This window comes from Oryx dammah, unplaced genomic scaffold, assembly GCF_014754425.2.
Source record: "Oryx dammah isolate SB20612 unplaced genomic scaffold, SCBI_Odam_1.1 HiC_scaffold_14, whole genome shotgun sequence".
NCBI classification, from domain to species: Eukaryota; Metazoa; Chordata; class Mammalia; order Artiodactyla; family Bovidae; genus Oryx; species Oryx dammah.
This window is the reverse complement of record NW_024070198.1, coordinates 29563417-29590417: the sequence shown is the minus strand read 5'-3', so window position 1 is coordinate 29590417 and position 27001 is coordinate 29563417. Positions and strand designations below refer to the sequence as shown.

At 42.4% G+C, this 27001-nt stretch overlaps 1 protein-coding gene across 10 annotated transcripts in view; it reads right to left on the bottom strand.

Annotated features, from left to right (window-relative positions):
* Nucleotides 1–21941: 21941 nt before the first annotated feature.
* Nucleotides 21942–27001, bottom strand: part of ADD3 (adducin 3) — a 129083-nt gene continuing 124023 nt past the window's right edge. For 6 of the 10 annotated variants that reach the window (XM_040254400.1, XM_040254403.1, XM_040254402.1 and 3 more), the window contains 3 exons: nt 26609–26732; nt 24855–24950; nt 21942–24229 (listed from right to left, as the gene is read on the bottom strand). In XM_040254400.1, coding sequence (XP_040110334.1) covers nt 23937–24229; nt 24855–24950; nt 26609–26732 — 513 coding nt within the window. In that variant the 3' untranslated portion in view covers nt 21942–23936. The remainder of the gene's footprint in view (nt 24230–24854; nt 24951–26608; nt 26733–27001) is intronic. The other 4 variants (XM_040254405.1, XM_040254409.1, XM_040254408.1 and 1 more) reach the window with 1 other exon arrangement.

Below are 27001 nucleotides of genomic sequence, written 5' to 3'. Positions count from 1 at the left end.
CCACATACCATAAAATTCATCCTTTTAAGATGAACGAGTCAATGGTTTTAGTATACTTACAGAATTCTGCAACCATTACCACTGTCTAATTTTGAACATTCTCATCACTCCCAAAAGAAACTCCATAGCTATTAGCAGTCACTGTACCCATAGACCCTGGAACTTCTAATTTACAGTCTTTCTTCATGGATTTGACTATTCTTGACATTTCCTATCCTATAAATGGATTCACATAATATGTGGCTTCCTTCATTTAGCATAGTGTTTCCAAGTCTCATCCATGTTGTATAGTGTATAGGCACTGTCTTTCAGTTGCTGAATCATAACCCATTGTATGGGTAACACCACATTTTGCTTATGTATTCATCAGTTGATGGACATTTGATTTGCTATACTTTTTGGCTATTATGAATAATGCTGCTATGAAATTTGTGTACAAGTTTTTATGGAGACATTTTTCAATTATTTGGGAGATAAACTGAGGAGTGGAATTGCTGGTTTATGGGATAAGACTTGACCCTTGAATATAAGAACTGCTGAATTCATGTTTGCTGGGCTGATCTGTGCTTTTTCCTGAACAAACCTTTTGTTTCTTTGAAACTCATCTACCCACCCTGTCCTCAAAACACTAAGCCAGACTCAGCCTCCATGATTGGAGTTGGGGAAGGCTTTGTGGAGGAGGAAGTATTGAAGCTGCAAGACTATTGTATCAAAGAGCATGGATTTGGGACAGGATTAACCACTTGAGACTTTAGTTCTACCACCTGTTAAGCCGGGAATGATAACTCTGGTGGAGGTAATGAAGATAATGGCAGCCTCCTGCAAAAGGCCCCATGCATGCCCTGCTTCACTCAGTGCCCCCAACCCTGCAGCAGGCCACTGCTGACCCATGCTCCACTGGAGACTCCTGGACACTCATGGGCAAGTCTGGGTCAGTCTCTTGTGGGGTCATTGCTTCTTTCCCCTGGGTCCTGGTGCACACAAAGTTTTGTTTGTGCCCTCCAAGAGTCTGTTTCCCCAGTCCTGTGTAAGCTTGGCAGCTCTGTGGTGGGGTTAATGGCGACCTCCTCTAAGAAGGCTTATGCCATACCCATGCTCACTTAGAAGTTCCAGAGCCCCTGCCCCTGTGGCAGGCCACTGCTGTTTTGTACCTGCGCAGGAGATACTCAAACACGCAAAGGCAGGTCTGGCTCAGACTCTGGGGGTCTCCTGGTGAGCAGAAGGTTTTGTTTGAGCCCCCCAAGCATCTCTGGTGGGTATGAGGTTTGATTCTAAATGCAATTTTGCCCCTCCTGCCATCTTGCTGGGACTTCTCCTTTGCCCTTGGATGTGGCATATCTTTTTTGGTGGGATCCAACATTCTCCTGTGGATGGTTGCTCAGCAGTGAGTTATAATTTTGGAGTTCTCGCAGAAGATGAGTGCATGTCCTTCTACTCTGCAATCTTGGGTCTGTCATTGATATGACATTGAAAAAACTCCCCAGGACAGTAGGTGCCCAAAATGCTACTGGAGAACAGTAGAGAAATAACTCCAGAAAGAATGAAGAGATGGAACCAAAGCAAAAACAATGCCCAATTGTGGATGTGAGTGGTAACGGAAGTAAATTCTGATACTGTAAAGAATATTGTATAGGAACCTGGAATGTTAGGTCCATGCATCAAGGTAAATTGGAAGTGGTCAAACAGGAGATGCCAAGAGTGAACATCAAAATTTTAGGAATCAGTGAACTAAAATGGACTGGAATGGGTGAATTTAACTCAAATGACCATTATATCTACTACTGTAGGCAAGAATCCATAGGAAGAAATGGAGTAACCCTCATAGTCAATGAAAGAGTCCAAAATGCAGTACTTGGATGCAATCTCAAAAATAACAGAATAACCTTTTGTCATTTCCAAGGCAAACATTCAATATCATAGTAATCCAAGGCTATGCCCCAACCAGTAATGCTGAAGAAACTGAAGTTGAACTGTTCTAGGAAGACCTACAAGAACTTCTATAACTAACATCCAAAAAAGACATGCTTTTCATTATAGGGGATTGGAATGAAAAAGTAGGAAGTCAAGAAACACCTGGAGTAACAGGCAAATTTGGCCTTGGAATACAGAAGAAGCAGGGCAAAGGCTAACAGAGTTTTGCCAAGAAAATGCACTGGTCATAGCAAACACCCTCTTCCAACAACACAAGAGAAGACTCTACACATGGACATCACCAGATGGTCAACACCAAAATCAGACATTATATTCTTTGCAGCCAAAGATGGAGAAGCTCTATACAGTCAGTAAAAAGAAGACTGGGAGCTGACTGTGGCTCAGATCATGAACTCCTTATTGCCAAATTTAGGCTTAAATTGAAGAAAGTAGGGAAAACCACTGGACCATTCAGGTATGACCTAAATCAAATCCCTTATGATTATACAGTGGAAGTGAGAAATAGATTCAAGGGATTAGATCTGAGAGACAGAGTGCCTGATGAACTATGGATGGAGGTTTGTGACATTGTACAGGAGGCAGTGATCAAGACTATCCCCCCAAAAAGAAATGCAAAAAGGTAAAATCGTTGTCTGAGGAGGCCTTACAAATAGCTGAGAAAAGAAGAGAAGCAAAAGGCAAAGGAGAAAAGGAAAGATATGCACATTTGAATGCAGAGTTCCAAAGAATAGCAAGGAGAGATAAGAAAGCCTTCCTCAGTGATCAATGCAAAGAAATAGAGGAAAACAATGGAATGGGGAAGACTAGAGATCTCTTCAAGAAAGTTAGAGATACCAAGGGAACATTTCACGCCAAGATGGGCACAATAAAGGACAGAAATGGTATGGAACTAACAAAAATAGAAGATATTAAGAAGAGGTGGCAAGAATACACAGAAGAACTATACAAAAAAAATCTTCATGACCCAGATAACCACGATGGTGTGATCACTTACCTAGAGCCAGACATCCTGGAATGCGAAGTCAAGTGGATCTTAGGAAGCATCACTATGAACAAAGCTAGTGGAGGTGATGGAATTCCAGTTGAGCTATTTCAAATCCTGAAAGATGATTCTGGAAAAGTGCTGTACTCAATATGCCAGCAAATTTGGACAAGTCAGCATTGGCTACAGGACTGGAAAAGGTCAGTTTTCATTTCAATCCCAAAGAAAGACAATACCAAATATGTTCAAACTACTGCACAATTGCACTCATCTCTCATGCTAACAAAGTAATTCTCAAAATTCTCCAAGCCAGGCTTCAACAGTACATGAACCATGAACTTCCAGATGTTCAAACTGGATTTATAAAAGGCAGAGAAGCCAGAGATCAAATATCCAAGTCCGTTGGATCATCAAAAAAGCAAGAGAGTTCCAGAAAAACATCTACTTCTGCTTTATTGACTATGCCAAAGCCTTTGACTGTGTGGATCACCACAAACTGTGGAAATTCTGAAAGTGATGGGAATACCAGACTACCTGACCTGCCTCCTGAGAAATCTGTATGCAAGTCAAGAAGCATCAGTTATAACTGGACATAGAACAACAGACTGGTTCCAAATCAGGAAAGGAGTACGTCAAGGCTGCATATTGTCATCCTGCTTATTTAACTTCTATGCAGAGTACATATATCATGCGAAATGCCAGGCTGGATGAAGCACAAGCTGGAATCAAGATTGCCAAGAGAAATATCAATAACCTCAGATATGCAGATGACACCATCTTTATGGCAGAAATGAAGAAGAACTAAAGAGCCTCTTGATGAAAGTGAAACAGGAGGGTGAAAAAGTTGGCTTAAAGCTCAACATTCAGAAAACCAAGATCATGGCATCTAGTCCCATCACTTCATGGGAAATAGGTGGGGTAACAGTGGAAACAGTGAGAGTATATCTTGGGCCCCAAAATCACTGCAGATGGTGATTGCAGCAATGAAATTAAGACGTTTGCTCCTTGGAAGAAAAGTTATGACCAACTTAGACAGCATGTTAAAAAGCAGAGACATTACTTTGCCAACAAAGGTCCGTCTAGTCAAAGCTATGGTTTTTCTAGTAGTCATGTGTGGATGTGAGAGTTGGACTATAAAGAAAGCTGAGTGCCAAAGAATTGATGTTTTTGAACTGTGGTGTTGGAAGACTCTTGAGAATCCCTTGGACTGCAAGGAGATCCAACCAGTTCATCTTAAAGGAAATCAGTCCTGAATATTCATTGGAAGGACTGAGGCTGAAGCTGAAACTCCAACCCTTTGGCCACCTGATGTGAAGAACTGACTCATTTGAAAAGACCCTGGTGTTGGGAAAGATTGAAGGCGGGAAGAGAAGGGGATGACAGAGGATGAGATGGTTGGATGGCGCCACCAACTCAATGGACGTGAGTTTGAGTAAACCCCGGGAGTTGGTGATGGACAGGGAAGCCTGGTGTGCTGCAGTCCATGGGGTCGCAAAGAGTTGGACAGAACTGAGAGAATGAACTGAACTGAACTGAACAGGAGATAATGCACATCAAATGCTCAGCACAGTGCCTGGCAGAGAGTGGGTCAGGGGAGACCCCTTCTCCCCAGGAGGAGGAGGAGCTGGCTCTCAGGTGAGGTGGGGAAGGACACACCACAAGGAGGAAAGAGTAGGTGTTCTCACACGTGTGTGGGAGCAAGTGGCTGGAGACCGGTGAGTGGCTGGAGAGTGGAAATAAAGCTGGCTGGTTCCACAGTGGGCTCCTTGAGTGCAAAGAAAGCTGGATTTTATCCTTCCTGTAAGTCATTGATTCTGGGCAGGTTGGGACAGGACCACTATTTGCATTCGAAGGAGCTCTCTGTCCAGCAGTGTGAGGCTGGAGCAGAGAGACCAGTGAGGGGGCTATTTAAAGAAATGTCGGTGAAAAATGAAGAGTATAGGCTAGAGCCACAACAGTGGGAATCGAAAGAATGGCCTAAAGGGGAAGAAATTTTCTGGTGGGTCAGTAGGTAAAGAATCGACCTGCTATATAGGAGACCTGGGTTCAAGTCCTGGGTTGGGAAGATCCCCTGAGGAGGGAATGGTAACCCACTCTAGTATTCTTGTCTGAAGAATCCCCATGGACAGAGGAGCCTGGCGGGCTGCAGTCCATGGGGTTGCAAAGAGTCGAACATGAATGAGCGACTAAGCACAGCACATCCGTGGATAGGATGGCCATGTGGCCTCTGTTATGGCAGAACATCCTACACGTAGATCTCGCCTACTAAACCCTCATGAGTCTTCAAGGAGGTACCCGGTTTCCCAGTGACAGATTAGGAAACAGGCTGGAAGAAAGTAAGTCACTTGCTTAAAGTCCTAGCACAGGACTATAATCTGAACTCAGGTCTGCCTGCTTTCTTTGTCTTGGTGTCTCTCTGGGTGACGCTTAGCTATACAGCAAAACCTGGGCTGCACTAGATGGGTGGGGAGAGCAGGGGGAGGACAGTGCTGCTCAGCGAGGGCTTGATGGGCAATTCAGAGTTCAGGTGGAGCAGGCTGAGGGCTGGGAGGCCTCTCCAAGGAGCAAGACAAAGGGGGAAATAAGAGAATTTGCTCCAAAGGAGTTGAGGTGGTTCTGATCCCCTCTCTTCCCCCAGGGGCTGCCCACTACATGAAAGCTTGGAAAGGAAAGAAGTGTGTGCAGCATAGACCATGATCCAGTTCCCCCAAGGGTGGAGTAAGGGTGATACATGGGCCCAGAGGAGAACACCTTACCTCCTCCTTCCAGAATGCCATCCCAGAGAAAGACTGAGATCCCCTGGGCTTGGGGCCATGCTTGGGTGGTCACAGGGCTGGCAGCTGAGGCCAGGCTCTCCCAGATAGCCTAGGGCCTCCTCCTGACAGCGGGGGTGCAGAGGCCCCCACCACCACCCTGCAGAGACTGTGCACACTCACAGAGCATGGCGCTGTCCCAGGCTTGCCTCACAGGAGCGCGTGAGCGGAGGAGCAGTGTAGGCGTGACACGAGATGCCCCCGCCTGAGCTGGAGATGAGGGAGGGGCACGTGGAGGGGCATCCCTAGATGCCAAGCTTCACACACGAGGGGGAGCCTCTTGCTTCCTACTTTCCCCCAGACCCTACCCCCATGGCCCTCTTCACGTGGGCATCAGCCTTTGTCCCCGAGGCCCAGATGGGGACACGGCAGGGAGCCATCTGGTCTTCTCCCAAGACCCTCAAACCCCACCCCCGGTGCCTTGTCTGCCTCACCCCAATCACCCGCTTCTTCTCTGCTCCCTGGGTCTTTATCTGTGTTCACTATCTGTCAATTAGGCAGCCTCAATACCCGTACACAGAAAGCCAGCCAGCCAAGCGTGGTGACCCGGCGGCCCCTCCCCTGCCTCTCTTTTCCTTTGGGTTGGGGGACTACGGGGTGGGGAGGAAGTCAGTCTCCCCTCCAGCTAAAAGTGATCATGACCATTGTCTCTTTGCAGTCAATGTTTTCCCCTGGACCATAGCTGGAACTCCTGGGGTGGAGGTTGGGGTGAGGAGGGACGGTGGCCAGCAGGTGCCTGTGAGTGAGGGGCGGGTGGGTGGGTGGCTCGGGGGCACGGTGTGTGGCTGTCACAGGTCATGTGATCCCTGGTTGACTCAGGCCTGGCTCAGTTAACCCATTCTCATTGGAAGGTTCTAGGCCATCAACAAGTGTGTCCAGTGACCCCTTCTGGTGTTACCGGCCACTCAGCCACATCTCTCGGGCCACACAGAGGCCTCCAGCCACAAAGAAGGAAGAGGGAGCCAGAGAATAGAGGAGGAGAAAGGGGAAGGAGACAGGAAGAGGAGAGAGGTGCAGCGGGGTGGGGCGGGGGATCCGGGGGGCCTCACAAGCACTTCGGGGACACCTCGATCCTGGAGTGGTCAGCTCCAGGGCGGGCACTGGGCTCCCACTCATTTCATCCCTAATATCAACCCTACAAGGCACGCATGCTCGTTTTCACTTTACAGCTGGGAAAATTGAGCTCAGAGAAGAAATCTGTAAAGTTCACTCAGCTGATCCTTAGCAGAGACTCCGACTCCAGAGTTTATGTGTTTGCTTCCTTCTCAGCGGCTCAGCCTCTACCCTCCACCCCTGGAGTGGAGCCCACAGCCACGACCCAGCACCTCCTCGCCAGGCTGAGCCCTGCCTTCTCCAGGAACACACTTGGCTCGGTTTCAGGCCCCAGATCTGTCCTGGAAAAGCCAGTCTCACAGCAGGAGTCACAGGCACTTCCCAGGGTGAGAGGGCCCAGCCTGCGTCCTCGGAGGAGGGCAGAGCAGAGCAGAGGCTTCAAAGAGGCAGGGGTTGGGGATCCCAAGCATCCAAGGGGTGACTTCTCTCAGGAGAGACATGGTGGCTTGGCGGAGCTCAAGTCAGAGACACCAGCCTTTGAATCCCTACGCCCACTCATTGCCTTCTGTCTTGGGCAGGTAGTGTAGGCTCTATGGGCCTGAGGTTCCTCACTCAGAACAGGGTGAGTAATAGTGAAGCTTGTCCCCAGGGGCATCCTCAGGGACGCAACCATCCTTCTAAAGTGCCCAGAACATTGTCTTGGACAGGTCAGGGGCACTACGCATTCTAGCAGAGTTTATCATTCCTGTGCTTTTTAGATTGGACCAACCTCTCCCACGGCCCATACACTCTTGGCTGCCCTAGTAGCTCAGATGGTAAAGAATCTGCCTGTAGTGCAGGAGACCCGGGTTTGACTCCTAGGTCGGGAAGATTCCCTTGAAGAAGGGAATGGCTTCCCACTCCAGTATTCTGGAGCTGGTGGGCTTCAGTCTACAGGGTCGCAAAGAGTTGGATACGACTGAATGAGTAACATTTTCACTTGGGCTCTCAGGACAACGTGGCAGGAGTTCTGTTCACCTGCTTGTAACATGGTCTGGCCCTAACTTGAAGCTGCCCTCCTGGCACCATTGTAGGCTCACCCTGCTTCTTTCATCAATGTTAGATGTCCTGGGGGTTTCCAAGTGAGGGATCTGCCTTCAGTTCAGTTCAGTCGCTCAGTCATGTCTGACTCTTTGCGACCCCATGAATTGCAGCACGCCAGGCCTCCCTGTCCATCACCAACTCATAAAGAAAGGGAAAATTCAACCTAATTGTGAACAAGGTGGACAGCCAGCAGCTAGTGTGTGGGTTCACTTCCTTCCAGAGTGCCCCTCTATTCCAGTGAAGACAACTCTGATCCACCCCAGAGGCCCTGGCTGCCCCCTCGCACACACTGCTCCAACCAGGGCAGACAAGCCCTGCGTCCTTGCCCATGTGCTGACAGCTTGGTGGTGGTTCTCTGCTGATAACCTCTCAATATTTGTTGCTCCTTTTCTTGGAGAGGAGGCTGAACACAGACAGAAGGGTGGAGGACCAAGAGGGGTGGTGGGAGCAGCAATGGGCTTCAAATGCACAGACCTCACCCAGAGAGAAAGCCCTCTTGTTCACCAGATCTTCACCTTTGGCAATTAACTGATGTAAGAGGTCTCAATGCCTTCCCCTGCCTCGGAGTATTTCATCATTCTTTCAGTCACAAACGGTTGAAAGATACCTCCTAAGAAGTGGGCATTCTTCATCCTTTTTATCTACAAGGATGGTTTTCACTGCTCTTGTAGACTAGAGCCTCGGTTAACAGCCCAACTGACCTACTTCTTACTCCAGCTCTGCCTTTAACCACAGCACTGGTTCCTTGGCTTCCAAACCCAAGGAGAATTCTCTGTATGAGGAAATGTGACTTAGGAACTGAGATAGCAGTGGAGCAGAAGTTCAGGGATTCCCCAGGTGTGAGTTCTCAGCAGAAACGACTATTGACCAGAGAATCTATCAGAAGATCGTTTGTGGGACTTCCTTGGTAGTCCAGTGGTTAAGATACTGTGCTCATGATGCAGGGGGTCTGGGTTCCATCCTTGGACAGGGAACCAGATCTCACATGCTGCAACTAAGACTTGGTGCAGCCAGAATAAATATTAGAGAAGATTATTTCCTAAGAGGAATGGAGTGGGCAATGCTGGAAAGGAAAGTAGGGGTAGAAGAAATCCCCTGGCAGTCCAGTGGTTAAGACTCCATACCTCCAACGCCGGGGGTTGCAGATTTGATCCCTGGTTGGGGAGCTAAGATACCACATGTGGCCAGAAAGCCAAAATATAAAGCAGAAGCAATATTGTGACAAATTCAGTAAAGACTTTAAAAATGGTCCACATTAAAAAAAAAAAAAAGTGGGAGGAGGAGAGATAAGGATTCAATGTTTCTCCACTGCTCCCCACGCAGGAGCTGGTCTTGCCCTGGATCAGGTCCCACCTCACAGCAGCAAAGAGACTGCCAGTTACCTGCAGAGAGAAGTATCCATGTGGCAATCAACGGCTGGGACGGCAGCATCAAGAGAAGTCTATATGTGGAAGAGGATGCTGAACTGGGTGGGTGATGCCCTGGCCTTATCAGCGCCCCACAGCCTAGCGTAGCACCAGGGCAGATGGTCTGTTTGATCTCCACCCTATTGGGCTTGGTTCAGTCCCCATCAGAAGGAGGGCCTTGTCCTCACACGCCACAGTGCTGTGTCACTCTACTCCACTGACCCCACTGGCCTCCGTGTTACAGCCAGCTGCGATGGGAAGAGAAGCTGGCTGACTTTCAGAGTCAGCGGTGAGGAGAGGCAGGGCCCTGCCCTGCCTGGGCACATACTGGCAATGGCAGAAGGCAGGGGAGGTGCTCCTGAAGGAGAATTAACACATTTGATTCCAGAGGACTTAGAGATGAATTAAACAGCTCTATTAGAATTCATTCAACTTGGAATATTTATGACACTTCTCTCTGGTGGCCCAGTGGCCATGGCTTAGGGAAATCAAGGTGGCAAATAGTTGAGAATGTTTTCCATTTCCTGCTGGGAGGGGTGATGGCTCAGCTGTGACCTCAGACTGATGTGTGCTTGACAGGCACCTCTGACACTTACTAGCTACGTGATCATGGACAAGTTGTACAACCTCCTTGAGTCTCGCTTTCCTCATCTGTAAAAATTAAACACAATCTCGTTTGTGAAGGACAGAGCTCAGGGTAGAGCAGGTGCTCAATGGGTGTGTCCTCCTAAAAGTGACCTTCCTTTACTTCTTGTGGTCCTTACCATCTCATTTAACTAATTTGATATTAATTATTTGGATTTTTTATTATACCCTGTGGTGGTTTTTAAATATGACCACAAATTCTTTGACACTCCTCTTTTCAAAAGGTGAAGCCAATTAGCCCTCCTCCTGAAGACTGGTTGGACTAGGTGATTCGTTTCTGAAGAGGATGTGGCAGAAGTGAAGGTATGTAACTTCTGGAGCAAGGTCATAAGAGGATGTGGCTTCCGCCTTGTTCTCTCTTGGGTTGTCTGCTCCGTGGGCCATCCTGCCCCAAGGACACTCAGGCAGCACGTGCAGAGGCCCGTGTTGGGAGGATTGAAGGCCTCCCACCAACAGTCAGCACCAGCTTGCTGACCTTCCCAGAATCAGGGTCTCTAGCCCCAGTTGAGCCCTCAGATGACCACAGCTCTGGCTAATGTCTCAGCAGCAATCTCTTGAAAGATCCCAAGCTAGAATGCTTCTGAATTTCTGACTCAATGAAATATGTTCTGTGAGATACAATAAATGTATATTGTTTTACACTTCTACATCTTAGAGTGATGTAGAGGCTTCCCAGGTGGCTTAGTGGATAAAGAATTCGCCTGCAATTAAGGAGACACAGGACATGTGGCTTTGATCCCTGGGTTGGGAGGATCCCCTGGAGGAGGGCATGCAACGCACTCCAGCATTCTTGCCTGGAGAAAGGGTCGAGGAGCCTGGTGGGCTACAGTCCATAGGGTCGCAAAGAGTCGGACACAACTGCAGCGACACATATGCATGTTACCTAGCAATAGATAACCAGTATGTATCCATTGCCTTTCAAAGAAGTTTTGAAACTGCATCTAGGGGAAGGCATGCTGCTGCTGCTGCTAAGTCGCTTCAGTCGTGTCTGACTCTGTGCGACCCCTAGACGGCAGCCCACCAGGCTCTGTCATCCCTGGGATTCTCCAGGCAAGAACACTGGAGTGGGTTGCCATTTCCTTCTCCAATGCATGAAAGTGAAAAGTGAAAGTGAAGTCGCTCAGTCACATCCGACTCTTAGCGACCCCATGGACTTCAGCCCACCAGGCTCCTCTGTCCATGGGAGGCATAGCTCTAACCAAATTGAAAGCTATTAGAACAAGATTTGAAAGATGAGAGTGGAGTAATAAATGGGGTGTGTCTCAGTAAGAGTCTGACTGTCCCCCTCAACCAGAAAATCTGGTTGAAGGCAAAACATAGCTTTAGGCTTTTTGGAAGCCAAGGCAAAAATGGAAACTTGATGACTCACATTAAGGCTAGTTTTTTTTTTTCTTTTGGTTCTAAATGAGGATCTGCATTTGACATGTGGGCCTTTAGATAAATAGCACCATACAACGTGGTGCAATGTATCCTGGTATCTTGCAGACATTCTACCTACTGTAGATCATACAGTGTGCTTGAAATATATGTATAGTTCATTTATAATGATATGCTTTGTACAATTTTCAGGAACTCTTGATGTTACAATGGGGAAAATATACTGCACTTTAAAAACTTTTTATATAGGCACTCAATTAAAGAAGTAGAGTATCAAAGCATTTATAGTGAAAAATCTCCCACAGGGCACTTCCATTTCCCATGGTCAATCCTATGCAACTGATTTCTGGTTTAATTTTCTTGGCATATTTTATACACATATAAATAATATATATATTTTGCTCCCTTTATTACATGAATGGTAGCATATAATTGGCACTGTTCTGCTCTGTGCTTGTCATTCAGTATTGACATATGACTTTAAAACAGCATTTCCCCCAATTATCATAATTTTTGATACTCTGTTTTTAATATTTCATTATTCAAAATTTGGAAATCTAAAAGAGTCAAAAATAAATAAAAAGCACATGTAATCCCATTACCAAGACATTACCACTGTTAGACTCAGACATAGAGAACACAGAGAGCAAACTTGTGGTTGCTGGGGTGGTGGGGGGAGGCAAATGAGGAGGGATGCATTGGGAGTGTGGGATTAGCAGATGCAAATTATTACACAGGGAATGGGCAAACAGCAAGGTCCTACCATACAGCACAGGGACCTATATTCCATATCCTGTGGAACACCAAGATGGAAAAGAATATGAAAGAGAATGGATATGTATAACCGAATCATTTTGCTGTACAGCAGAAATGAACACAACATTGTAAGTCAACTTACTTCAATAAAATAAATTAAAAAAAAAGATACCACCACTGTTAAACACATTCTGTTTGGGTGTATTCTTTTTTGTCTTTCCCCTATGAATATGAAAGTGTATAATGTGCTTAATTATTCAAACTGTCAAAAGAATTTTACATTCTGGGCCCCCTTCCTATTTACTTTTACACAACCCCTTTTCCTCTCCCCTACCTTTAATCAGATTTTGAGCATATGCAGGTTTTTCTTATGAAGCATATTTGTTTTCTTACTAATGTTCTACCCAGCCTAGGACTGACAAGAACCTGCCTTTTCTGGGACTTCTTCATGCTGCTCGGAGAACAGTTTTGGTTAACCTCTGTCACCAGAGCATCCCCCAGAGGGAAAACCAAAATTGTGATGCGTCATTTACGCTTATTCATAAAGGACTTTCTTGATTTCCAAGATCAGATAGTAAGAGCCACAAAGGCTGCAGATGGCCAACCCCTTACATGATGGCACTCAATTTTCAAGGGAACAAAGAGAGCTAGGAAAATCCTTTCCAACAAGAGCCCCAAAGGTCATTGTTTCCACAAACACACCTTAGCACCTATGGGATTCTCCATTAAGCTGCCTTAGGTCTAGGCATCCCCTCTGGTCTTGATGTTGCTGCTCTGGAGTATCCTTGTCTGGGAGTAATCAACGCAGTAATTCCTTTATCCATCACCTTCCCAGACTACAAACCTTATCTCCCAACAACAAAATTTTTTCTTACTGGAAAAGGGCCAGTTATAAATTATATGTTCATCCCTTGTCATCTCCTACCCTTCTTTTTCAAGATTTTTTTTTTTTTAATGTGGACCATTTTTTAAAGCCTTCATTGAATTTGTTACAATATAGCTTCTGTCTTACATTTTGATTTCTTGGCCACAGGACATGTGGGATCTTAGTTCCCTTGCTGGGGATCGAACCAGCACTCCCTGCATTGGAAGGTGAAATCTTAACCACTGGATGGCCAGGGAAGTGCCTACCCTCTTTCAAAGACTGGAAATTTAGTCATAATTGTACAGAGAATTTTAAAAAGAACAGGAATGACAACATTTCAGATAGATAACATTGAAAGGGATAAGCTATTTATAGTTTAATCTTTTTTCTAATATGCATTCTCTCCTGGCAGATAAAGGAGACCAAACAAGGTGATAGTACTAACGATACCAACATTAATTGAGGGTTTATTGATTCTGAGTTCCATGTGAAGTTTTGTGCATATTACCATTTCACTTAATTCTTATAACCATTCTAAGAGGTTAGTACAATTATTCTACCCATTTTATAGAAACGTAAAGAGCCAGGAGTCAAACTCAGGTCTCTATGACTCCAGAGCATAAGCTCTAACCTAGATAGTATATTCAAAAGCAGAGACATTACTTTGCCGACTAAGGTCCGTCTAGTCAAGGCTATGGTTTTTCCTGTGGTCATGTATGGATGTGAGAGTTGGACTGTGAAGAAGGCTGAGTGCTGAAGAATTGATGCTTTTGAACTGTGGTGTTGGAGAAGACTCTTGAGAGTCCCTTGGACTGCAGGGAGATCCAACCAGTCCATTCTGAAGGAGATCAACCCTGGGATTTCTTTGGAAGGAATGATGCTAAAGCTGAAACTCCAGTACTTTGGCCACCTCACGCGAAGAGTTGACTCATTGGAAAAGACTCTGATGCTGGGAGGGATTGGGGGCAGGAGGAGAAGGGGACGACCGAGGATGAGATGGCTGGATGGCATCACGGACTTAATGGACTTTGAGTCTGAGTGAACTCTGGAAGATGGTGATGAACATGGAGGCCTGGCGTGCTGCGATTTGTGGGGTCGCAAAGAGTCGGACATTACTGATTGACTGAACTGAACTGAACTGATTGCACAAAGAAAAAAAGGCTACAATGATTTCAAATGTGGAAATTTCAGAGTATTATTGGTACAACAGTTGGAATTAGATACTATGTAACATACCATGTGCCATAGCTAGCATTCTAGAACAAAAGAGTATTCTAGCACAAAAGTGACTGAGAGTGAAAGAAAACTTAAAACCAGAACCTTGTATAATGTAATAGTTTATTAATTAATGTCTGCTGTCCCCAGAGATCCATGTAAGTGAAAAAGAGGAATAAAACAATAATTATCCTTGGGAATCAAAGACAGTAAAAGAATAAGCTCTCAACTTTGATTACGTAGGTTTCAGTCCCGGCTTTTGCCACCTTAGGCATCTTCTCTAAAGCCAGTTTTCTCATCTGTAAAATGGGGGATAATAGTATTTATCTGGAGGTTTGCAGTAGTAAATTAATGCATCCATTTAAAGCACACAATGCTCAGTAAATCCAAGCTATTACACTTTACCCAGGGAGTTATAATGTTCCAACAACTTCTATCAATGACAGCAGCCTTCAGTTAAACAATCTACAGAGATTCAATGGGCAATATTGGGCAATACATGCATTAAAAAACCACGCTGCTGATCAGGACGCAGTGACCGTATCACTGTTAATTTAGTAGCACACCTGTAGTAGTGTTTGCTAAGAAAAGACCAACACCCAGTCTTCTTTTCTATACAGATCCTCTAAGTTGTCCTCAGGTTCCTAAACAAAACTATACTGTGTATGTGCACAGGACGCTCTCCCCTACTCTGAGTTAGTGATTGCAGTGGGGCTGCCCAGACAGTCTGTCCTGGGTTAACTCTTCCTCACCTAGAAGCCAATTTGACCATGAGAGAGACAGCCTGGGGAAGGCTTCTCTGTTATTGCTGCAAGTTCTAACACTTGGTTTTTCTACCAACTGTCAAGAGGGCTGCATTTGGTGAATAATCTGCAAAGAGTACGAAACAGACTTGGAGTTTGAATCCTGGATCTACCCCTTACTATGTAATGATATGAATTAGCTTCTCTCTAAACCTCAGGTTCCCTTCAGTGCAGGAAAGGGAATTAAGATAATGTCATAAAACATGCCAGACAATGCCTACATATGGTGGGTGGGCACTTAGTAAACTGTAGTAATCATTTGCTGTGCAGATCAAACTAGTGACTCTAACCATGGTTTTAACTTCAAGCTCCTTCCTGATTTTGGCTATGTAAGATACACAAGAACATGTTTTGCTATGTACCTATTGTTAAGATGACATCCACATGAACAATAGTGTCCATCATAAGCAACAAAAATTCAGCATCTATGTTTGATGAAGCATGGTGAAGGACAAAGAACAAGGTATAACCTCTGCTTTCCCATAGTTCATAATCTTGTAGGGGGGAATATATAACAATGTTAATTTAAGACAGACTGAGATAAATATGACCTTAAAGTGCCATTCGAGTCTGATAAAGAAGGAAGTTATTTTGATGAGAGTAACATGCTTCATCAATGGGGCCAGGTGAAGGATGCCTGGAAAGCTAGGAAGACACCGGAGAGGCTGCAAGCCTTCTGCTAGGTAAGCAGGTTAAGGGAGACGGATGTGAAGAGATTCTGTTTGCCAGGGAGTAGGAACAGATGTTCTATGGACAGACGGCTCCTGGAGTAGAGGACAGAATGATTTAAACAGAGGATGATGACAGGCCTGAGGTTTGACAGGTAAGGGCCCGAGGAAGTCTTCCTCTTAGCAGCAGGCGGGAGGAGTGGATTGAGCGGTCATTCTTTGGGCAAGTGTGCCAAGACAAATCGGTGAGGCCTCCTGGCCCAGGGCAGAAGGTTGTTACCCATCACCCAAGGGCCTGGAGACATACCACGTAGAATCAAGTTTCTTCTGCTCACCTAAAATCATAGCCTCATTTACTCCAGGAGGAGAAATACAGACCACCCTCTGATTCTCTTCTATTCAATTACTAGTACTGTTTTTAAAGTATATATATGTTTATGTATTTGTCTGAGCCAGGTCTTATTTGCAGCTCATGGAAACTTTGATCTTCATTGTAGCATGTGGGATGTAGTTCCCTGATCAGGGATCTGCATTGGGAGGACAGAGTCTTAGCCACTGGACCACCAGGGAAATCCCCAATTACCAGCCGTCTTGATGAGCGGCTTATACTGACTTCCAGAAGGGGGCCCAGATTTGTCACTAGAGCTCATTTTCTGGGGTAAACTGTTATTTTCTTAAGAGAAAATGAGTTCCCGGAGAACACAGGGCCATTCTGACAGCTAGTGTTTTGGTAGTGCTTGGCCCTTGTCCCCCCCCAGGTAGGTCCTAGGGTGAAATATTAATAACCTGTCCTGGCTGCCCCGCTGAGTCTGTTATCACGTGGGGGGGCTTCCATCGTGAGCGTCAGGCCAGGCCCCTTCCTGTCTCTGCAGCACTCCTCACCCCCACTGGCTGGAGCCACCAGGCTGTGGGCTTCAGGACTGGTCCTGATGAGACAGGAAGAGCTAAGGTGGCTCTGGGACTCACTCAGCAAGAAGTCACGCCTGTTTGCAGGTCAGTCATGGCCTTGGGTCTTGGCTCCGAGCACTGATTTGCTCCTGGGACCCTAACCATTACCGTGTACCTCAGCTCTGATCACAGGATCCCTGTCTGTCATTCTCCTTCCACCTGAGTTTCTGTTCTGAAGAACTATACTAGGACCCCCTAAGCCCAAGGTTCTTCCCCGATCTTGCCATTTCCCCACAGGAAGTGGCGGAAGCACTGCTCTTAAAGCTCAGCCCCTGGGCTGGGGCTCCTATGCGAGCTACCCGGTTCCTGCGGTCCTGTTCTGCTCCAGGTTCCTGACTGGGACTTAACTTCCTGGATACCGACCACTGTACCAGATTGTGCTTTTGGTCAACTGCCACATCCTCCGGATTCCATGCTTCACCCGCTGGGCTGGACTTCCTACTATCTGCTTTAGCTCAAGCTGCTGCCCCAATGCCCGGCTTTGCTCAGTGAGTGGGTAGAATTCCAGAGCTTGCCCCACCCAGTCTGCCCTGTTCTTCTGCAGTTAATTGAGCCATGCTCAGCCTGACTTCAGCAAGGGTATGTGCATGTACTCCTTGTTAACCTAAAGGTCAAAATGGAGACAGGAGACCATATCTATATGAAGTTATTTCACATACTTGGTTCTATAAAATTACCTAAAAGATTATTTTAAAAATAAAACACCTCAATTATCACACACATCGTATCTTAAAGGGCTTAATGGGCTTTCTTGGTGGCTCAGATGGTAAAGGATCTGCCTGCAATGCAGGAGACCTGGGTTTGATCCCTGGGTTGGGAAGATTCCCTAGAGAAGGGAATGGCTACCCACTCCAGTGTTCTTGCCCGGAGAATCCCATGGACAGAGGAGCCTGGCGGGCTGCAGTCTATGGGGTTGCAAAGAGTTGGACATGGCTGAGTGACTAACACAGATTGAAACATCCAAGTGCAGTGAGAGCTTCAGCCCTCCCCTCCTCCCAGCACCATGGCCTGGTGCAGAATATTTGGAATACATTTTGGTTTGTCTTAATAGCCTCAAATGACCTTCATTTCAGTTGAAACAATTGAAGCCAACATTTCCAAAATAGAAATCAGGTAAGAAGTAATGTTTAACCTTGTTGGTCCAGTAAACACCTTTGGAAGAGTAGGCCTGTGCCTGCCAGCAAGTTGGCTGTATCTACATGTTCTCTCATAAAACTGAGGAGGTCACCTACTCTAAAGTCAAAGTCTGCCCAACCAGCCACCACTGAAATCCAGCCCCCAGAGCATTACTCAACAGGAAAGCGGTGAGTTATAGAGTACTGCAACGACTTCCTCCATAGCTCCTGCTCAGTAACAATCTTCTGAAGCTATTGCTCTTGGAAAAAACAATTAGTTTAGATCCTGCTTAAAACAAAGTGCTTACATGAAGTAAGGACACACGCTAGTCTGGCAACTCACTGGAAAGCAATAAATAATATGTAGTACAGACTCTTATAGACAATATTTTTTACTCATTGTTTGTCTATTATTTTAAAAGCATATTAAACATTTTAGAATCACTTCTTAGAAATTTATTATTACTTTTGTGTGTTTAAAAGCAAGTTTATTTAGAGAGGTACACATTCCACAGGCAGAATCCAGTCCGACTCAGAAGGCGAGAGCCTGAATGACTTCTTAGAAAAATAATTTTTCTGTGAACATCAAAACTGGATTAATAAAATCAATGCTATTGATTTTAAGGTATAGAGATTAGCCAGGAACTAGTATTTTGCCTAGAGATAGGAGTTACTCGGGACCAGAAATAAGGAATTTTCTTTTTTATTTTTTTACTATTATAAGCAAGGTCAGCACTGGCCCAAGAATGACAGAACCTAAAGTAGTTTGTGCAGAAATAATCAGTAACGTTCACCATTGCTTCATTATCAAGACTTAACTAACTATAAATTATACAGGCCTTAAAAATAACTGTTAACTGGAGACATGTCCACCTGTCTGCTAGATTAAGACATATAACATTTGCTATGGAAGGAATATTAAAACATATCAGTTTGTCATTTAAGGTATAAATGGCATTTAAACATCACAGGTTGTAGTAGGAAAGCAATCAGTATCTTAACTCACTTGAGAGGAAACACAGGAGTGTCACAGAACATCTAACTGACTTGGAATTTTAGGAAAAACAATTATTGATAAATAATACACGAGCTCTGTTCTGCAATATGTTTCTTTTAACTTTTCCTATAATAAAGTCCTAAACATTAATTTGCAGGGAATTTTAGATACTGTTTATTTATCTGTTCCTAGGTTATGATCCAATGGGCTTCCAAGGGAGACTGCGGTATAGCAGACAAGCGTGAGACGCAGACTTGAAGATCTGTGCTTGGATTCTGGCTGAGTCGTCTCTGAATGACTAGTGTTAGGCAAGCGCAACTTCTCTGGAGGACTAATTCTTCCTAAGTCAGAACAAGATAACTAGGCTGCGAGGAATGCATGAAATAATTCAGTGTTTATAAACTTTCCTCAACCTTATTCTGACAAAGGTCCATCTAGTTAAAGCTATGGTTTTTCTAGTAGTATGGATGTAAGAGTTGGACCATAAAGAAAGCTAAGTGCCAAAGAACTGATGCTTTTAAACTGTGGTGTTGAAACTTTTGAGAGTCCCCTGGACTGCAAGGAGATCCAACCAGTCAATCCTAAAGGAAATCAGTCCTGAATGTTCATTGGAAAGACTGATGCTGAATCTGAAACTCCAATATTTTGGCCGCCTGATGCAAAGAACTCACTCATTGGAAAAGACTCGATGCTGGGAAAGATTGAAGGCAGGAAGAGAAGGAGATGACAGAGCATGAAATGGTTGGATGGCATCACTGACTCGATGGATACGAGTTTGAGCAAGCTCAGGGAGTTGGTGATGGACAGGGAGGACTGGCATGCTGCAGTCCATGGGGTCACAAGGAGTTGGACACAACTGAGCGACTGAACTGCTTCTGCATCCAGTAATTCATAATCAGAAAACAGATGCAAATCCAAGCCCAAAATAGACATTTTGAAGTAACTGGCCTCCATCAGCTAAAACTAAATTTAGACCCAGGATTGCCCCCTAATGGTCATCTCTTAGAAATGAAATTTCTGAAAACTCCCAAAGGCTGGCTTCTTGTTCTCATCTCCAGCATATATGCTAGAATTTTTCTCCAAGGAAGATCATCTCCAAGTATGTCCATTTAAATAAGATTTAAGTTGGTACAGTTTATTTATCTTTAAAAATACTTCTACAACTAGATTAAGCAGTCTTTCCAGGTTTTAAAAATAACTTTCCTTAGAATGTCTCTCCTTGCCCCCAACTTTGGAAAAATTTTTTTTTTTTAAAGCAAAGATAAAGAGCTTCTGCCCAACTCTTTTTTGCATCTTATGCAAAAGTACAGCTATCTTGTCTTCTGGGTGTCATGATGAAGGTTCAAGAGCTGGTTCTTTAGCCTAAAGGACTGTATTGCCACAGGTTTGTTCCCACTTTTCAGGCATTCATCAATTTCTTAATTCTTGGGGTAAACTTAAGTCTTCCAAATCAAAAGTTAATGTTTTATCCCAAATCTACAGCCCATCTTATATCAAAACATGAATTCAGCATGGGAGGACTTAAGAGTTCACACTAAGTAAGCCACTACTCCCTCCAGGAAGTGTACACACAGGACCCGGCACACACAGCACTAGAATCATAAAAATTTGTATCTCAAAGTGAAACACTAGCACCTCCTTTTGGTGTCTGCAAGCCTTAGTCTTTATCTACAAAATGAGGATAATATCATCTCCTTTCTTAGGATGTTGGAAAGGCCAGAGGCGGTATTACATGAAAAGCATTTAGCATAGTTTTTGATAACACAGAAGGCATCAAAAAAATGACAGATACTATCAGTTATCTCCCCAGTCAAAAAAGTCAGTTATTCTTTGGAAGCAGGCATTATATTGCCACTCACAGGCATGCAAACTCCTCCAAGGCGTTATTGTCTACCATGGTTACTTTCTGAGACCACACCTCAACAATTTTCAGCGTGTTCTCCACAGGCATTAGAGTCCCTGCTGGTGGTATTTGCATTGGTGAAATGGACCTGCTAAGACAACAAGTTGAGAACAGTCTAGTGAGGAGAATGATAAGCAACAAACTCTTTCAAGTTCTGGGTATTTGACAATAAACATGGTGGTGCTTAGCCTTTAAGAAAAGGAAAGTTCAAGGACTAGAAATACACAGGATTGTTAGGTCTACTGCACCCTCTAGTGGCCACAAAGAAGATTGCGTGTTTAAAATCCTAGTTTGGTTGAAATTGCAATATTGATGCACTCATACATCACTCTTGAATTTAAAAAATAACCAATTTGCCTTTATGTGTTTTCTGCCTATGTCAAAACAAAACAAAACCTAATATTAAGAAAAGCCAATGCTGCCACAGTTTGATCCATTTGTTCCCTTTATAACCCTGCTGAATGGAAATACTAATCAATAGAGGGAAAGGCACAGGCAACGCAACCTTTCACGCTCTATGGACTCAAGTGAGGACTGAAGATAATTGCCTTTGTTGCTTTATGAAAGGGAATTTTCAAATGAGCATCTTTCTAAAACAGCAATTTTTTCACCAAAGGGTTATTTACAAGACAAGGTAATAATTAAATATGTCCAAGACTATGAATCTATTCTCTGCCCAAACCCTTCATTTTTATAATGGGTAATTATAGTAAAAACTTCAATTAACCAGAACCTTCAATTAACATGATTCCTCCTCTTGCACTCTATTTTTAGGACAAAGTGGTGGAAAAAAATCATAAGACATCATTCATGTGAGTGATTGTTTGAAAATCTTTTAGGATAGAATATGCTATAGTAAAAATTACATCCATACCATGATAACCAATACGCAGGAAGTACATATATAACAAGAGCTGGAAGAGAATAAATTATTTTGTTGAATATTGTGGTATAATTTTAACCTTTCTATTGTACTATCTTTTTAATGTTACATTGTTACACTGTTACATATATAAAAATAAAAGAGAAGGTATAAACTCGACATATATACTGCAACATTTTCTATTCTACATCCATGTAGCACTGGGACTGAGAATCAGAATCTAAAATCCTTCAAAGATCTCTATAGATGTCAGAAAAATATTTAAGACTGTCACATCCTATCAAGAAAGAAAAATAGGTCACTTGGGGAATATTTCCTCCAAAGTGAGCTGAAACAAGGGCTTATTAGTTAATTTTCAACTAATTTGAAAATAAATGTATCAGGACATTTCTTATTCAGAAGTGTCAGTCTTACTCAAAATCTCACTGCAGTACAGAACTCCACAGAGTAGTTCAGGATAAGTAACCACTCATGAATAGAAAGCTCATGATACCAAGTCCATCTATTTAAAATACTGTTTATTTGTGATTTTACATTAATTAGCATTACATCTAAGAGCAATATCAGATAACATTTATACATTTTCCACAGGACACAGAGGTTCATTGGCTCATTCTTTATGCCAAAGCAAGTAAATAGAGGCATTAGCAAAAGGTGCAAATAGTTCACTGTTGCATTTAAAAAATACTTATGCACATTGCATTCATTTAAGATATATATATTTTTAAAAAGTTATGGAAAAGCATAGTTCACAGGTTACTGTTTCTACATACATTGTAATACAACATAAATGATGTAGAACAAAAAAGAATCCTCAAACACAGAATTAAGCAACTGAAGTTTTCCACTAAGATTAAAACACTGATTCCAGTAGTTAGTGAGATCTAGAATGAACTTTCCAGGCTCCGTTTCAACTTTGCATCATCAAACACTCACAGTCAAACAGAACCAGCCCCGCAACACACTATAATCCATGGAATTTCTTTTTACACACCAACTCATCCTCCAGAAATACTTTGGATTATTTTTACCCATTGACTATTTTGGATCATTGATTTTACATTGATTTGTGACATTACTTGGGTGAAAGGAAAAAAAAAAACTATATTAAGTCTAGGTTTAAATTTGTATTTACATTAGAAAGAAAGTTAACTGAAAAGATAAGAAAAATTGGTAAAAATTAAGAAGTGGTAGTTTTCTCATGGTGGGGGGCGGGGATCAGACCCACTGCTTTCTTCTTGTGCCGCCTTCTAAAAATACATAATGTTAAAAGGATTTCACCCTTTTAAAACTTGAATGTCAACTAAGAAATACAATGGTTTTGGCAGAGAAACAGAATTTTAGCAATTGGGGACATACTGTAAATAAATGACACTTCAAAACCTATTGTGGCCGTGCAGCATCAACCTAGAACTCTTCTTCTCATGACACCTCTCCTATTCCCATCACTGCTCACTTCCTCTCTCAGTCTCTTCCTTTCCATGTGGTTACCACGTGAGGGCTTTCTCATTCATTAGCAATACTAAGAGAAAAATACATTTTAAGGTTCAACTATGAATCTTGTTATGCCTTTAAATGCTCTAATCCCCTTTTTGATACTAAGTCCCTGGATTCTTTAATTATATTTAAAATATACTTAGTACCAAGCAGCCTCAAATGTGCTCTACTGTTAAATGATTGGCTAATATGCTTATGACATTTTTATACTGAATGGTATACAAACGTCTCAACATACAAAAATCGTTTTTGCCAGAGTTAAACTAAATAACCCATGTTATGTGTATAAAATCCCCTTCACTGAAAAATAAGGGGGTTTCTAAACTAATACAAAAGGAACTTTTCAAAAATTATAGTTTACTAAAATGACCTTTTTTTTTTTTTTTGCAAACAAAGTTACTTCAGGTGAGGAAATTTCATACTATGAATAAAATTCCAAATGAATCTTTTCTTAAATTTAAAAAAAAAAAAACAATTATGTGCCAGTGTATACTAATGCTATAGATTCTTATCTTAGAAGCTTTTAAAGCATTCTGTTAATGCCCATTGAAACAATGGGAACCCAAAAGTTACAGTCAATAATCATGATAAAAAACTATAATCTCATTACCAAGTGAAGCAGGTTTTGAGAAACAAAAATTCTCTCACTTGTACACTGGTAATTTCTTTCCAACAGATATTATGTAGAAGGCCTGAAGTAATTCAGACAGATATCTGTTTGTGGGGATTATAATAATACTTCATGAGGGCAAAGCTAATCAAAACTAGCAATTGTTTAAAAATTCAAAACCTTTTTTGGACATAGAAAATGAGAGATGACTTTGAAAGTGTTTTCATAATATGTTTTTCTTTTAGTAAAACTCTTTCCAGTTCTTAAAAGTCCAGTTTGCTACAGACCCCCAATCTGATCTACCACTACGTGTTAATGATCAACTTATATGTGGTTTTTAAATGTGCAACGTCACATTGTAGTAACAATTATAAAAAGACTCTATTTAGGCTTCAACTTTCTCCTTTTTTTTGTTCTTTTTCAGAAAAGAAGGAGTGCGGAATTTCTTCTTTTTCTTGGATGGTGACTTTGAAGGTGAGCCTTCAGGTGACAGGACTTCTTCAATTTTTTCTGGAGACTTGATGGTTATCTCAATGCTTTCTATGGTGGTGCTTGTGGTTAACCTGCTTACTCGCTGAGCAAGCTCGTCTTCAACACCATGCACGTCATCCTTGCCATTCACTATCAGGACAGGTACGTCCATGGAGATGAAGCTCTTGGAAAATAGCTCATGGTTTTCTATAAAAGGGGAGGATTTTTTTGTTATTTTATATAGTCAACATCTTTGCTTTATTTTACAAAACTGAAATGCTTAAGCAATGTACTAAGGCATTACTTTGATCCCAATAAAGACAGATGATTATTTTTATAGACTATGGGCCTATTAGCATGAAGCTAATGCTCTTAAATGGTATAAAGTGAACAAAGTTGTTAGAACAAAGAATGAAGGTTAGGTAAGTCCAGTTGGATGACTTGACAGTTTCATTGTAAATCAAGTCAGTATAAATGAGGAAGACAACATACATATATTTTTCTTTAATTTTGGGGTCATCTGGCAATCAAAGTTGAAAAAAAATTTCATGCTTCTGATTGGAAGACATATGACAAACCAATTTTAATTTCACAAATTCTTAAGAACTATTAGGTTGCCAAAATCCAAATTAAGGTAAGTCGGTATAAATGCTGAACAAAAGTAGCACCCCATAACAATAAAAGAAAATAAAATCATTGGGAGCTGTAAGTAAAATGCATGGTAAGAAACTTACTGTATCAGGTGTTCAATTTCTTTATATGAAGACAAATGACAGAGGGACAGACTCTAAAGATTAACTGGGTGAAGGCTGTGGGAAATTACATTGAATACCTTCTAATTTTTCAGGGATATTTTGCGGTGACTGAGTTTGAGACTGAATTTGTGAAACAGATGAAGCGTCATCTGAGAGTAATTCCTGCTCAGCATCTGTTGGATAAGAGTTTAGTTAAAAGCCATGCAAAACAAAAAAGCATTAAGATTTTAGGAAGGTTAGTGCATACATCAAATACCTGCATACACAGGGATGATAAACGCTTCAGCCATGAGCTGAGCATGCTCACAGTTATCCCACACATCAATCAGTATGTGTGGAAAAGAGGAGGTTAATGTGTTAACACTCCGGCTGCTACTGCTAATTTGACATACATGCTTTAAGGAAGCATGGCTACTGGCAGTCCGGGCAAATAATATGTAAGCATTTAGCTTTTGCTACAGTGTTAGAAAACCAAAAATACATTGAGCAGCCAAATGAACAGAAATCTGAAAGCCTCACCAATGATGCTACATTAATGAGGCAAAATGCCTCACTGAATTTTTGAACAATATCCAATTAGTGATTCCTATTGGAGCAATATTAGTGAGCTAATTCAGGTCACAATGAATGTGGAAGAAACTACTTATAAAGTTATATATACAAGGAGATGGTTCTATTGTGCTATATTTGTTACCTGGCATCTTTAGGCTTTCAAAAAATAAGAGATTAAAGAGGGACATTTTACAAAATACAAAAGTAAAGTTTTCAATCTTATGTTAGAATGAACATAAGTTGAAGAATACCACTTAGAACATTTAATGTGATTATATTAATGAGTCAGGATGACTCCCTTTTGTGACAAAGACCCTATCACACTGATGAGAACTGTTTCCTGGATGATCCAGATGTCATTAGTTCTTTCTATATGATATCAAACAGGCACAAAGATTCTTTAACTAGTGGTTCTATTTTGCTTTGGGTAAAAATTTCAACTGTGTGTTGAAGATGCTCTAAAGCAGAGGCTCTTACCCTCTTTGGGGGTCACAGACTTCTTGTCCTCTACCCTGTACCCCTGACTTCCTTAAATATGAAATTAAGCAAATATTTTGTATCATATTTAAGATATTTTTCGGATGGCTCATAGATTGTCTGAAGCTTATCCAAAGACCCAAGACTGAGAACCCTCTCTATAAAGAATCTCTTATTCTTGAGTAAAAGTGAGCTAGTATTCAATTGGTGTTTTCATGAACAGTTCTTAAATGCAACCCTTACTTAGGGTTCTGAAGTCAGAAAAAAGAAACTTCACTAGAGTGCCCATGTGCTTAGGAAAGTCACATAAAAATTCTAGCATCCCACTTTATTTTAGATTTGAAAATTACAGTAATGACATCTTGAGACATCCAAGAGCAACAGAGATTTTACAAAACATTAAAGCCACATACCTGTGAATCTACAATTATGTCAAAGTAAAAAAAATTTTTAAAAAAGCCACATTTTCTGAAATGTTTAAATCTATTAATTTATCTACATATACTTTAGCTAGTGATTCCTTACTCATCTGGAGATTTCACTTTACTATAGAAGACTTTCTGCTAGCAATCAGATTGCTTTCTAAGGTAAACAGCCTTCTCTACATGTTAACATACATGGTCTGTGGTAGCTCTTCACATTTTAATCCTACTTACACTCAAGTAAAGACTGAGAGAGAGCACATGGAACAACTGATGGTAAAGAAACATTAAAAAAAAATCCTGACTGCCTTACATCATCCAGCTCAAGGGGCTCTGTTAGCAGTGTGGTTAGCTGGGGCTTAACTTCAAAGTGAACTAACCTTCCAGGCCTTGCTGTTTACGTTCAATTGTCCTCTTATACTCTTCAAGTTCTCCTTCTGTGAGATGACTGAAGGGGTTGGGAGGAGCTGGCGGGGCATGATCATCATCTTCAAACTGCATGGTCTTGTGAAGAGAAACACTGACTTGTTACCAGGAGTAACAGACTCATATATATACATTCACTCATACATACTCATATATGTACATTCACTCATACATACTCATATATGTACATTCACTCATAGATACTCATATATGTATATTCACTCATACATACTCATATATGTACATTCACTCATACATACTCATATATGTATATTCACTCATACATACTCATATATGTACATTCACTCATACATACTCATATATGTATATTCACTCATACATACTCA